Here is a 14,269-nt window from a genome sequence, read left to right as displayed (position 1 = left end):
ATTTAATTCATTTTCAGTACGTAAATTCCTCCATATAAGCCTGTCTGTCCACGAAACACATCAGAGAGAGAACTTTTAACATCAGGAATTAGAATTCATACATGTTCCACCGTATGATTTACCTGAAAATATGTAAATTGAGACATCTATTATATACACTAAACCAACACAATTAAAGTTATATTAAGTCAAAAAATAATTGGGAAAAGGATTTTATTTTTAAAAACAAAGTGATGTGAATCACAAATGTTAGTTTACTATTTAAAAAAAAGACCAAAATGTGATACACTATATTTTCAGGAAATGAAATAATGACATTTACTGCAATCTGAGGATTCTGGGAGACCACCTAGTACATAAAAACAGATGTAACTTAAATGTGTCTTGTAACTCATACTTCTGTATAAAGAAACACTTTAGAGGACGTAGAATTCCATATGTTCTTGTTTTTTAACTTGATTTTCAGTTTATGAATGAATCCCCAATATCTTTGAATTTCCTTAAAATCACAGGTCAATAGTTCCTTTTGCTTTGAACTTCTTTGCAGAACGCTCACTTGCTCTAAGCTGGAACTTGCTACCATAGATGTGGGAAATAAAGCCATCAACCTCCAGGCTAAATACATTGTTAAGCTTGGGAATAACTGAAAGAGAAGTTGAAGAGGAAAAAACAAAACAAAACTATTAGTAATGTACTAATGTAATTCTCTGTCCTTCAAGGTTCTGGTACTTTGGCATGACTAAGTCTTAGAAGGCCTGTCTTCTTCAAGAATTCTAATGTTTGAAAGCATCCAATGTTTTGAAACATCCGATTAGTATGTCACAAAGAGCATCAAAACTGACAATCAGATCAACACAATCAATCTGATTCTGGCATATCTTTTGCTATTTTCCATGAAGCCAATCTGTCCATAGGTGTTCTGCTCTGGTGAGAATTCTGTTCAACAAGAACATGGCTGCATGATTTTTATTAATAAGTACTATGCGGCCTGCATTGCCACTTGGGCTTACAAAGAACGTATCAGATGAATAATGTGCAGAAGTAATATTTTGACTACTCAAAATGTGAAAGATAGAGAAAACTTGTAGTACATACCTTTTAATTTATCTTCTTTAGTGATAATTTTGAAAATATGCTTCATTTCCTGTAGAATAATTCCCGTGATCCCAACATAAGAGGGACATTTTGATTTAGTTACTAAAAAAACCAAAAACCAACAACAAACAGATGTATCAGTAGAAGAATTTGCAAATGATCTATATTGTAGCTTCATAATTTTAAAAAGGTAGCTTGTAGTAATTCAGAATAAATATATCTAATTCTACTAAGAAGTCATACTAATACTAGTAGCAATCACATAGCTATTGGTGGCTGTGCATATTAACAATGAATTCTAACAAAGGAGGGTTTCCACAAGTACTTAAATGAAGTACCGGGGTAAGTCTGATCAGGGGGGAGTAGGTCAAATAATAATTAGGTCTCAATATGTGACCCCAAAGTAGGTAACATTTGGAGAGTTTACACAAGTACTAAGACTACAGAAAGAACAGTTAAATGTGTTTGTGGCAGAAGTTAAGGGAAAGGAACATGTGGGTTTAGAAACAGGAAGTGTAGGGTGACTGCCACCCCTTTGGGAGGACTTTGAAAGAAGCCCTCAAAAAAAAAAAAAAAGGAAAGGAAAAAGTAATACCTGTAACAATAGCTCCATGGAGATCAGCTTTTAGCAATTTGGCCTGAATCATCTGTGGTTGTCTTAAAAAAAAACAAAGAAAAACATTAAAAAAAAAAATCTATATTTACAATAAATTTTGTCTGTGGTGTTAAAGTCAGTACACTTTTGTATTTACAAAAATATAGAAATACATGCTTGTTTAAAAACATTATGCAAAATGTTTATACTTATGGTAATAAGATGATAGTCTTTGAAAGATCAATCTAGACCCTACATATTTTTAAATAAACTGAACTTACGCATCTGGTCTGAGTCCATTACACAGATCCCTGATGTATTGTTTCCAGAGTTCATGTAATGGTAGAAACAACTCATATCTTCAATAGTCAGCAAGAGACAAAAAAGATTATACAGTATCTTTTCAGAAGTCTGTATGATACAAAACAACAGCTTAACTACTAACCAACCTATAATTTACATACAAAGTTAGAACTTGTTTCTTTGGAGTATCTCATGAAGTCATTAGCTATACAATACAACATTCCAAGCTGTAAGATTACTTACTCTAAAAAGAGGTTTCTAATGTACATCACATAAGATGTTGCATTTTGTGTGCTTAGAAACTCCTACTCTTGTATTCTCTCTGTCTACTTCATTTTCCAACTATGCAAAGAGGATGCATTTTAATAAAATCATTTAATGCACTGTGAGATACTAAGTCTGGTCACTGTCATTCTAACCTTTTAAACTAGGGACCTGTGGCTCCGTATAGTAATTTGATACTGACTTCTCACCATATTTAGATTTACAAGCACAAAAAGAAGGCAATGTCAGTGATATTCACAATATATACTTCTAAAATAAAAAAATAAAGAACTGTCCTTACATAGCCAAATGTTATGAGCAGCACAGAACTGACCTAACTCAGCAAAAGGTTAAGAGTACTAATTAATAACTGTTAGCACCAATACATACATGCTGCTGCACGTACGCTGCTTTCAACAAGCTTTCAACTTTTACTTGATAACTCACAAAAAGAAAGCCTTTTAAGTTCTTACTTTTGCTGTTCTGGTTTAATTTCAAAGAGACGCACTTCTCTCCTCTGCTTGGCAGAAAACCCTTTTGTTTTCTTCCTTTTGTCCTTTTTCCTTCTTTTAGGACAATGCTCAAGAACTACAGCTTTTCGGGTTAGCTTATCCTGGATGGCTTCATCTTTCAGTCGTGGCATACTACGCTTCAGAAAGGCATTTACAAAAGCTTCAGCCTCTTTTGATCCTTGAAGCTCCAAAATAAAAGTTGTTAAAAGTTAAGAATATCCACTGACTAGTAATCTCATCAGTGTTTGGTACCACTGATATTAAATACATGTTAATATACCATGAAAAACTGATAATATTCTAGATACTTAAGTTATTTATATTTCCATGAAACATTTCCACACTGACCCATCAAAGTGCCTCAAAATCCTTAAGTGAGGGGACTAACTTTAGAGATGTGATGGTAGTTTAGTTTCCATAGCCATTCCATCATCCTTTTATCTGTGAAGGCTGAACGGGTTCTATGATGTGGAAGTCTATTCATTAGACATTAGCTATGAGAAGAAACTGATTGCAGAGAGGCTTGTTTACAACAGATAACTTAAAGAAGTGAAGCCAGACTCATTGCAAATAAGTAGGGACCTACCAAATTCACGGTCATGAAAAACACGTCATGGACCGTGAAACCTAGTCTTTTGTGTGCTTTTTACCCTACACTATACAGATTTCACAGGGGAGACCAGCGTTTCTCAAATTGGGGGTCCTGACCCAGAAGGGAGTTAATGGGGGGGAGGGGGTCACAAGGTTATTTTGAAAGAGTGGGTAATGATATTGCCACCCTTACTACTGCAATGCCTTCAGCGCCCCGCCAGCAACAGCACAGAAGGGTGGCAATACCACATCATGCCACCCTTACTTCTGCACTGCTGCTTTCCGAGCTGGGTAGCCGAAGAGTGGGCAGCTGCTGACTAAAGGCCCAGCTTTGCAGGTAGCAGTGCAAAACTAAGGGTGGCAATACTGTACCAGGCCATCCTTACTTCTGTGCTGCGGCTGGCGATGGCTCTGCCTTCAGACCAGGGCTCCCGGCCAGTAACCACCTCTCTCCAGCTGTCAAGCTCTAAAGGCAGCACCGCCACCAGCAGCGGTGCAGAAGTAATGGCAGCAATACTGCAATACCCCCTACAATAACCTTGTGAACACCCCTACAATAACCTTGTGAACACCCCCCCCCAACCAACAACTCCTTTTTGGGTCAGGGCCCCTTCAGTTACAATACTGTGAAATTTCAGATTCAAATAGCTGAAATCATGAAATTTACAATTTTTAAAATCCTATGATCATGATATTGACCAAAATGGACTGTGAATTTGGTAGGGACCTACAGATAAGCCATCTATCAGTTATCAGACAAATCTGACTTTGTTACTGACTTTAAACAGGTGACAAAGCAAAAGAGTTCATATTCCACTAAGAATTCTGGGCTATCTAGTTCCAAACTCACTCTTAAGAGCCAACATTCCCATTTTCATACAAACATCCTAATAATTATAAAAAGAAAAATACAGATAAGACAGCAATTTGTGCAGGAAGAGTGTTGTCCAAGTTTCTCCACTGAAGTCACCACAGATTTTTAAGAATCTGTTTCAAACAGAAACTGTTATTTTCAGGGTTATGTAAAACAGCTGTTTCAAGCTATATCCCAGGGGTTCTCAAACTGGGGGTTGGGACCCCTCAGGGGGTTGCAAGGTTATTTACATGGGGGGTCACGAGCTGCCAGCCTCCACCCCAAATCCTGCCTTTCCTCCAGCATTTATAATGGTGTAAAATATATTAAAATATGTTTTTAATTTATAAGGGGGGGGGTCGCACTCAGAGGCTTACTGTGACAGGTGTCACCACTACAAAAGTTTGAAAACCACTGCTATATCCACTTGAAAGTTTCCATGTAAAACATAAAACACCAGCTATTGTTATGAAAAAAGGTAAGCCAGTTTAGCCAACATCGCTATGATACATTATTTGCTAAGACTTTATGAAGTTTAAGAGGCTCCAAATTTGAGTCTTAGAAAACAGGTAGGGGAAAAGACAGTAACAGTCAAAACATTCAGGCAAAATTATTCAGGACCCCACTACACACAGTGAGTATATGTATAAAAAAGAAAAACAGTTAGGGCCCTGCACCTGTGTTGAGAACCATTGTCTCTAATTGGGCTCCACATAGGTGCAGGGTCCTGCCTGCATAGATCAAGTTGGAGCACTGAGTCCTTGAGAATGAACAAGTTGCTAGAAAAACTTTATGGAAAAATAGTTAAAAAAATTCTAAATACCATCTTCAGCCACATGTAGTCAGGTTTCTGAACCTGTGTTTTTAAACTGGCTCATAACTCTAAAATGATCAAAATGACCTTTGCTAAGCCAAAGTGGAAACAATATTTAGTGCTTGCTGAATGACTCTGACCAAAATGCCAAGACTAGAATTCAATTCTAACATTATCTTGATTAACCTCCCTGTACCAGATGAAAATGATCATGACCAAGGTTTTAGATAAAATGGACAATCTGAATAAGAAACAAACAGCATTAACTCACGTTACCAGCTACAAAAGAGGTGAGTCCAACTCACACCATTTTCTTTATGAGAACAGCAATTAAAGTCGCTGATACCTGGAGATCCAATAGCTTTGCAGCCTGCGGCGGTAGCGTACTATAAATCACACCTGCAACACACATTAACACAATTCCCTGTGATCAGGGGCATCACCTTTCCCCACACGACTTTAGCGAGTCTGCTTCCCCGCCCGGGGGCCCACCGGGGCCACGCAGCGAGGAGCGCTGGAGAGCACGATGGGACATGCCGCTCGCCCCTCAGCGGGGCCGGGCTGCCGGCAAACGCGGGGGGTGACCCCACCCCAGCAGGGGGAGGCGCTGGTCGCTGGGCGAGCCCGCGGAGCCGCCGCTGTCTGCGACACGTACAACTAGGAGCCGGGGGGGGGGTGGGATGGGACCCCGGCCCACGATATGGGGGGCGAGAACGGGGCGATAGAAGCCTCTCAACGGCCCAGCCCCCCAAGCACTTACTCTCCATCTTGGTAACTAGGCAGCGCTTCCGGCTCCGACCAACGAAGTCAGCACGCTGCGACCTAGCCCGAGGCGCGTCACACCAGGCTCCCAAAGGAACGCGCATGCGTAGCAGCGAGGAGGCGGGGCCGTACCAACTGGCGCGCGCGCGCGCACAAATATCCACAAGGAGTTCGCCCCCTGCAGCGCAACAGCTTCCGGGGGCTTTGTCCCCTCAGCCAACCAAAGCCAAGCGCATGCGCCCGTGTACCTCGACCTATCCCCACCCCTAGGGGACGCACGCTCTGCAACCTGGGAGCGCTTGTTAGCAAACGCAAAAAGAAAAGGAGGACTTGTGGCATCTTAGAGACTAGCCAATTTATTTGAGCATGAGCTTTCGTGAGCTACAGCTCACTTCATCGGATGCATACTGGGGAAACTGCAGAAGACACTATATACACACAGAGACCATGAAACAATACCTCCTCCCACCCCACTGTCCTGCTGGTAATAGCTTATCTAAAGTGATCATCAAGTTGGGCCATTTCCAGCACAAATACAGGTTTTCTCACGCCCCCCCCCCCAACTCACTCTCCTGCTGGTAATAGCCCATCCAAAGTGACCACTCTCTTTAAAACGTGCATGGTAATCAAGGTGGGCCATTTCCAGCACAAATCCAGGTTTTCTCACCCCCACCCCCATACACACACAAACTCACTCTCCTGCTGGCAATAGCTCATCCAAACTGACCACTCTCCCTACAATGTGCATGGTAATCAAGGTGGGCCATTTCCAGCACAAATCCAAGTTTAACCAGAACGTCGGTGGGGGGGAGTTAGAAAAAAACAAGGGGAAATAGGCTACCTTGCATAATGACTTAGCCACTCCCAGTCTCTATTTAAGCCTAAATTAATAGTATCCAATTAGCAAACGATTACTGAAGGAGGACGCATGTGCATTGAGCTGCGCTGAACGGGCTTTCGGAGAAGAGCACATGTGCAACAGCCCCGCCCCGAAAAGGCCGAAGTAAAAGGAGATGAGGCGGGCTCTATAGCCTCGGCCGCCGTCACTCTGCGCCCAGCCGGCCCTGCCGTTGCTGCCCCAGGAGCCGGCCTGGCGGGCGGAACCCGCGAGATGTCCGTTACCAGGGAGGCTGCCCTGGCCGCGCCGAGCCCACTGGCTCGCAGGACTCCAGCCGCAGGAGGCTGGATTAATGCAAGGGCTTTAGGGGCTGCAGCCTCGGGCTGAGGGGCGGCCACAAAAATAAATCCGTAATTATATGCAATTCGGTGGTCACCAACCCATCAATCGTGATTGACTGGTCGCTCCTGGAGCCTCTGCCAGTCGATGGCGATCTCCAGGCTGCTAAAAGTCCAGCCGCGCAGCAAGGCTCAGGCAGGCTGCCTGCCATGGCCCCAGGCCGCTCCCGCTGCCGGCATGTCTCTGTGGCCCCTGGCGGGGGGGGGGGGGGCGGAGGTGGCTCTGCATGCTGCCCCGCCCCCAGCACCGTCCCCGCAGCTCCCATTGGCCAGTTCCCGGCCAATGGGAGCTGCGTGGGCGGTGTTTGTGGGTGTGGGCAGTGCACAGAGACATGCTGTCCCCCTCCCCACGGGGGTGTGCAGAGATGTGCCAGCAGCCAGCCACTTCCAGGAGCAGTGGGGGGCGATCCCTGAACCCTGCTACGCTACTGGCCCGGAGCCACCTGTGGTAAGCGCCTCCTGGCCGGAGCCTACACTGCACCTCAACCCCACCCCCAGGTCAGAATCCCCTCCTGCACCAAACTCCCTCCCTCCCAGAGCCTGCAGCCCTCACCCCCATCCTGCACCCAAATTCCCTCCCAGAAAGAAACTAATATAACAGCTCTTCTAAGGTAAGAAGTAGGCTATTTTGAATTAACTTAACTATAGTCTACATGTTTTGAGACTGAACTGTAACCACAGAATGGCTTTATGTTAATTAAAAGTCAAGTTTAGTATAGCGTTAATAGCCTCGATGCCATAATTGTGACAATTTTGTTTTAAATTAGGAAGAAGACTTATATACAGGGGCTTCACAAAACCTAATAGCCGTGGGCCCACAGGAGAATTAATCTGGCCCTGCTGCAGGGGCTTCGAGAACAACATCCAACAGCAACAGCGTGGCAATAAAGTCAGGACAGGAGGCAACCCCCAATCTCCTCCAAGACACCCAGTCTCACTCCCACCCCACCAACACACCACTGGTACCACCTGTACATCCACTATCACCCAGGCCCTCACCAATACACCCAGCGTCACCCAGCCCTCTGCCAACACGCCCACTTAGCCAGCTCCTCACCAGTACACCCAGTGTCACCAAACCCCACATCCACTCTCACTAACCCCCACCAGTATATCCAGTGTCACCCATCAACACACCTGTTAGGATATAGATATTCAGGCCTGCCTGCAAAGGCCTGTACTTTAAGAATTTAGGTGTATTCTTATCACTTGGCTAGTTAGAGGTATAAAAGAAAGAATCAAAATCACTGTAAGGTCCAATGTAAGGTCCTTCTCTTACTGTGACAGTCTGGGGCCCTGTTCTTAGGCTCAGGCCTTTGGCTAAGCGACAGAGGCAGCCATAAGCTGGGAAGCGACCGGTCACATCCTCACATTCCAAAGTAGTCACATGGAAAGAAGGTGCTATTGGGCTGTTAGGAATACAATCCTGTCCTGATAGTGCCTATCAGCTCCAGAGAAAGGGAAGTGCCTAGAAAATGTAAAAGAAAACTTAGTTTGATAGCATCCTATCTGGCAAGAACTCACTTATCAATACTGGGATGTGAAATCCTCACTTCTGTATTGTCTTGCCATTATAGTTCCCACTTTGCTATTGTTTGTCTGTATAATCTCTGTCTGGTTCTGTGATTGTTCCTGTCTGCTGTATAATTAATTTTGCTGGGTGTAAACTAATTAAGGTGGTGGGATATAATTGGTCACATAATCATGTTACAATATGTTAGGATTGGTTAGTTAAATTTTAGTAGAATGATTGGTTAAGGTATAGCTAAGAATATTACTATATAAATTAGGGGCAAACAGGAAGTAAGTTGGGATTCAGAAATAAGGAAAAGGAACTTGTATTTAAGCTTGCTGGAAGTTCACCCCAATAAACATCGAATTGTTTGCACCTTCGGACTTCGGGTATTGTTGCTCTCTGTTCATGTGAGAAGGACCAGGGAAGTGGGAGAGTGAAGGAATAAGCTCTCTAACAACACCCAGTGTCAGACCCACCACTCACTCATACATCCCGTGCCAGCCTAGCTTCTCACCAATACACCTAGTGCCAGCCCCTGCACTCACCAATACAGACACTGTTCACTCACCAGTACAGCAACTTTTAGCCCACGTACCAGTTCAGCTACTGATAGCCCCCCCCCCAATACCTCCCTCCTATCCCTACTCCAGACCTTAACCTCCCGGTGTTACCCTGTCCCAATAAGTTAACCTTTCTCATACCAACCCTCCCTGATACCACCTTTTACCCCGGTAGTACTCACTCCCTGATACTACCCCCTTGCCATATCCCCAGTACCCTTCCTGCCTGATACTTCTCTGATATCAACCCTTTGTCAATACCGCATACTTATCATTGCCTCCTTGATGCTTCCCAGTTCCAATCTCCTTGATTTCACTCACTCCTGATATTACTCCCTGCTTGATACTATCCCCTTCCCAATACCACCCTGAAAGCACTCCTCTCCGGTACTATCCCTTTGTCACTAGCACATGCTTATCGATACCTCCCTGATACATCCCAATCCCACCCCTTTCCTGATTTCAGTAACTCCCTGATTCTAACCTTCCCAATACTTTCATCCCTTTGTCTCTACAATACCATGATGTCCCTAATACCACCTTGCTGCTGCCATCCTCTCCCCGATATCTTCCCAATACTAACCGCTCACCAAATACTTCCTTGATTTCAGCCATTTGCTCATATGACCCTGATACCATCCTCTCCTCAGTACTTCACCAATACCATCCCTTCATTCATACCACTCACTCCCTAATACCATTCTCTTACTGATACCTCCCTCATACCACCCTCTGATAACCTCTTGATATCAGCCACCTACCAGTGCCACTGCAATAGCATCCATTCTCTATACTACCCGCTCTATGTTATGTTTTTAACACAGTTCTCTCCACCCTATCAACCCATTACCACTTCAGAAGTTATTTTTCCTCCTTTGGTATCCTGCTGTCAATTGAATTGTCTCATTAGACTAACCTCACACTTGGTAAGGCAATTCACATCTTTTCAAGTATTTATACCTGCTCCTGTATTTTCCACTCCCTGCATCTGATGAAGTGGGTTCTAGCCCACAAAAGCTTATGCCCAAATAAATTTTTTAGTCTTTAAGGTGCCACAAGGACTCCTCATTGTTTTTCCAGTGTCATCTGTGACTTGATACCACAGGAGATACTATTCCTATCCTGATATCTCCCTGATACCATTGAATCCCCAGTATCATTCCCTGGTATCACCACCCTGATACCATCCAAACCAGCCAGATACTAATAACTCCCCAGTATCCTCCCAATACCCCATACACCCTGATGCCACAGCTACCATCCTGGTACATATTCCCTAAACCCTAAAATTCTAAATCTACAGAGATTTACAAAAAGAAAAGGAGTACTTGTGGCACCTTAGAGACTAACAAATTTATTTGAGCATAAGCTTTCATGAGCTACAGCTCACTTCATCGGATGCATGCAGTGGACAATACAATTGGGAGATTTATATACACAGAGAACATGAAACAATGGGGGTTACTATACACACTGTAACGAGAGTGATCAGGTAAGGTGAGCTATTACCAGCAGGAGAGCGGGGGGGACGGGACCTTTTGTAGTGATAATCAAGGTGGGCCATTTCCAGCAGTTGACAAGAACATGTGAGGAACAGTAGGGGGGGAAAATAAACATGGGGAAATAGTTTTACTTTGTGTAATGACCCATCCACTCCCAGTCTTTATTCAAGCCTAAGTTAATTGTATCCAGTTTGCAAATTAATTCCAATTCAGCAGTCTCTCGTTGGAGTCTGTTTTTGAAGTTTTTTTGTTGAAGAATTGCCACTTTTAGGTCTGTAATCGAGTGACCAAAGAGATTGAAGTGTTCTTCAACTGGTTTTTGAATGCTATAATTCTTGACGATTTAGGTTCACTAAAGGAAGAGGATTTAGGTTCACTAAAGGAAGAAGAATGCTAAAGTCATGTCACAGGGATAGATATGGAGTTGGTGCATAATGAATTGCTCTTTGGTAGAGGAACAGATAGTTATGAGAGACAGTTACTTACTGAGGCAGTGTATAAAAAAGATGACTACTCTGTTGAGTGCTATTGTGGAGCTGTAAAGCACTGGCTCGGTACCTGATAGCAGTGAATGCAACTGCAAGTTTGAGTGAAAGCAAGAAATGGGCTGGTGGCGAATTCAAATCTCTATGGATGTAAATATGGGTATCCACTGAATCATCCTAAATATCTTCCCAGGATTCAGCACCACCACAACTGCAAGCAGATCTCTCTGTTTTAAAAAGATTTAACTCTTTGAATTGTCACCGCTATTAAGAAAAACTCAGTTTTCCTGAACGGGAATATCAGGATAAGCACTATAGGTCTTTAGAGCCATATGAGTGCTCCTTCACTGGATTTATGCTGCAGTTCCTGAGGCACTTAAGGGATTAATAGTCAAATCAGTGTTGGCTGTGCTGGTGTTGTAAATCCAATGATCCAGGCTAAACTAGTGCCTGGGGAAGCCAGTCTCTTCCAGCAGTTCCATGTCTTCATCCTCCAATTTACCTTTAAGTCTAATGTAGTGAGGGAGGAATGCATATATGAGTGTGCATGTCCCAACAAAAAAATTCTGAGAAGCAGGAGTTGAAAATTTAATCCAATAAATATGAGGAAGAATAAGAAAAGAAACAGAAAGTATAAAGTACAAGTGAGATTATGGAAATGAAAACCAATAAGTGAAATGTAGACAGAAAAAAATCGAAGTGAAACAATGTGGACATAATTACAATACATTTCCATCAATACCTAGAACCATCAAATGGGTTTCACAATGCATTTGAAGGGATGAAGTAATTTAGGGGTTGAGAAACAGATATAGTGATACAACCCCCCCTGTTATATGGTATAAAGGTGCTTATATTGGTTTAATTTATTCCCCTAAATGTAAATATATATTTATTATCCTCCCTAAATTTAGGGGAGTAAACTATACTGATAAAAGCACCTTTATACCAGTATAACTTTATACAGTAGGTGGTTGTATTACTTTAATAGTATCTGTTTCTAAACCAATATTCTTAAAGTAGTACAAAAACTATGTGTAGTCCAAGTTTAGGGAGTCTTTTGGGAAATTGCATATAGATGTGGAAGCAATGAAAGGATGACCTAACTGTGGAGAGTCATAAAAAGGGGAGAGAGTGGCTTCTTCTCTTTCCATTTCAAAGGGCTAAAATTAGAGGAGCAAAGTGAACATTTTGAAAAATAGGGGAAAATTATCAATTGAATTTGGAGATGGATGGGACACAAATTAAGTTGATGGCTATGTGTAAAACAAGCCTAGGTTATATCAAAGTGTACCCTACACTGGTGCTAATAGAAACTGTTACCAGCAATAAATATAAATAATACATAGAGGGAACATATCCAGCTATTTTAATCTCTCATGACTGACATATTTCTGTTCCTCTAGGCCAAATTATATTAGGGGTATTGTGTTTTAGGGTACTTTGGTTTGGTGAAAACAATTTTTTCTGAAATTCTCGTGATCTGATTTCCTCCATCTAAATGCCAGTCCTCCTGGCAAATCCTCCACCCAACCTTGTTCACTACCAAACCACCACCATCAGTAGCACTTCTTGGATAAATCAATGGCGTTCTTCTTACCTAGAAGAAATCATTTGGGGATGGATGTGTGGCCCAATCCCTTTCTTCATATCCCTTCCACTTCTCAACTCTATCAAGTATTTTCCTCCTAGGACCGTCTATCCCTTATTCCTTCTCCTGACATTTCCCCTCAGACTCTCCTCCCTGGAACAGGAAGTCATCTCTGAGTTTAGTGCACATGTTGGTTTTGTGCCTGTATTTCTGGAGCACTTAGGCTGATGATATTGAAATATGAACTCTGACTCTCAGCCTAGCACATGCATGGAGTACATTAATAGGAAGCCTGAAGATGTTCACCTATTTTGTGCAGGAGTCCACCACAATTACTGTAATGTTATTTTTTGTATAATTCACCTGTAGTGTGCCAGGCTCTGCCTTTGACCCTAATATCCTATTAGTATTTCTAACCAATTTGGTTTCAGATTGTCTCATTTTGCCTTTAAAGCACAGAATATTAAACAGGAATACACGTGGTTAAAAAAACAATGTTGTTATCTCCCCCCATTTTATTGTGACACTTACAGTTTGATTGGTTTCTTAAAACCCCAAGTCCTGGAATCCTGTGAATACATCAGAATCTAAACTTTCATTCAAAAGAAAAAGTAAGTTACTGGCCCTCATCGTTTTGGAGAAAAGTTTGTACACATGACTCAGGTGCAACCTAAAAGAAAAAAAGATAAGGCAAATACCCAAAGTGCATTTTTTAAAAAAATTGCTAGATTTTAAAGCCAATATGATTATTTGCAGGGTCTGACTCATGATTTTTGAAAGCTTGTGTTTGGAAATACTGAAAAAATAAAAACTTAGCATGAGCCAAATGCACAGTGTGACGAGTATCTTTTTCACTAGATGGCAGCCTAAGATAAGAATTAAAGTGAAAAAGTCTCAGATACCAGTTACTGTGGTTCTACTGAAGAGAGTCTTTTTATCATGTCTTGCAGGCACTTTGTTCAAGTGTGGCAGCAATACCTACCTGCTATTGAAACATATAGTGCACCTCATTAAAAGGATTTTGCGTATTGCACATTTGCAGCTTCTCTCAACACATAGGGGCCAGATTCTCATTTACACTCAGGCCCCTTTGCACCACTCCAGCTCTGTAAAAGGACAGTAATAAATAATTTACCCAGAACAGTGTAAAGAAGCCTTGGTATAGATGGGAATTGGGCCCATAAAAAGCATTTAATTAGTAACAGCTAAGAACCAATCAAATTCCCATCAAATACCTTAGAGTAGGTTTTAATAAAATATAGACAGCAAAAAAATCTGATGTTTACCACATTTACAGTATTGAAAATTGTTCGTGTGGAGAAGTGTGCTGGACATTCCTATTTGGGAAAAAGGGGTTTTGGAGGGAGATAAATTTGCCTGTTTTTCAAGGAAACCAATCATAAGAGCAGTGTTGCAATTGTGAACCCCGATATCCTGTCCCAATTCCAGTGTGAATAATTGGATTTTGCCATTTGAATTCTTCCTGCAGTTTCATTCAGAAAAGGTCATCTTTATTTTCTGTGCCAAACTGTTGTGTAGCATTTCTGTTTGCTGTTAAACAGTCATTCCTGTAGAAAGGATTAAGTTTTG

The 14,269-nt window shown here is 42.2% G+C and overlaps 1 protein-coding gene across 3 annotated transcripts; it reads right to left on the bottom strand.

The window, feature by feature from the left end:
* On the bottom strand, nt 1–5,941 carry POP4 (POP4 homolog, ribonuclease P/MRP subunit). Of its 3 annotated transcripts, none has more exons than XM_084644683.1 (7): nt 5,788–5,941; nt 5,374–5,426; nt 2,731–2,954; nt 1,972–2,049; nt 1,691–1,752; nt 1,096–1,197; nt 1–643 (listed from the first exon to the last, which is right to left on the bottom strand). In XM_084644683.1, exons 1-7 carry the CDS (start codon nt 5,891–5,893, stop codon nt 507–509), a joined length of 762 nt encoding a protein of 253 aa, XP_084500809.1. In that variant the 5' UTR covers nt 5,894–5,941; the 3' UTR covers nt 1–506. The 3 variants fall into 3 exon arrangements, with proteins under 3 accessions (XP_084500809.1, XP_084500811.1, XP_084500810.1); XM_084644685.1 differs by having other exon boundaries at nt 2,731–2,947; nt 5,788–5,864; XM_084644684.1 differs by lacking the exon at nt 5,788–5,941 and having other exon boundaries at nt 5,374–5,454.
* Between the last annotated feature and the right edge of the window lie 8,328 nt (nt 5,942–14,269).

The sequence above is a fragment of the Lepidochelys olivacea genome (genome assembly GCF_965140295.1).
Source record: "Lepidochelys olivacea isolate rLepOli2 genome assembly, chromosome: 12".
NCBI classification, from domain to species: domain Eukaryota; kingdom Metazoa; phylum Chordata; order Testudines; family Cheloniidae; genus Lepidochelys; species Lepidochelys olivacea.
Note: the sequence above shows the minus strand (reverse complement) of the source record. Positions and strands in the feature narration are given on the sequence as shown.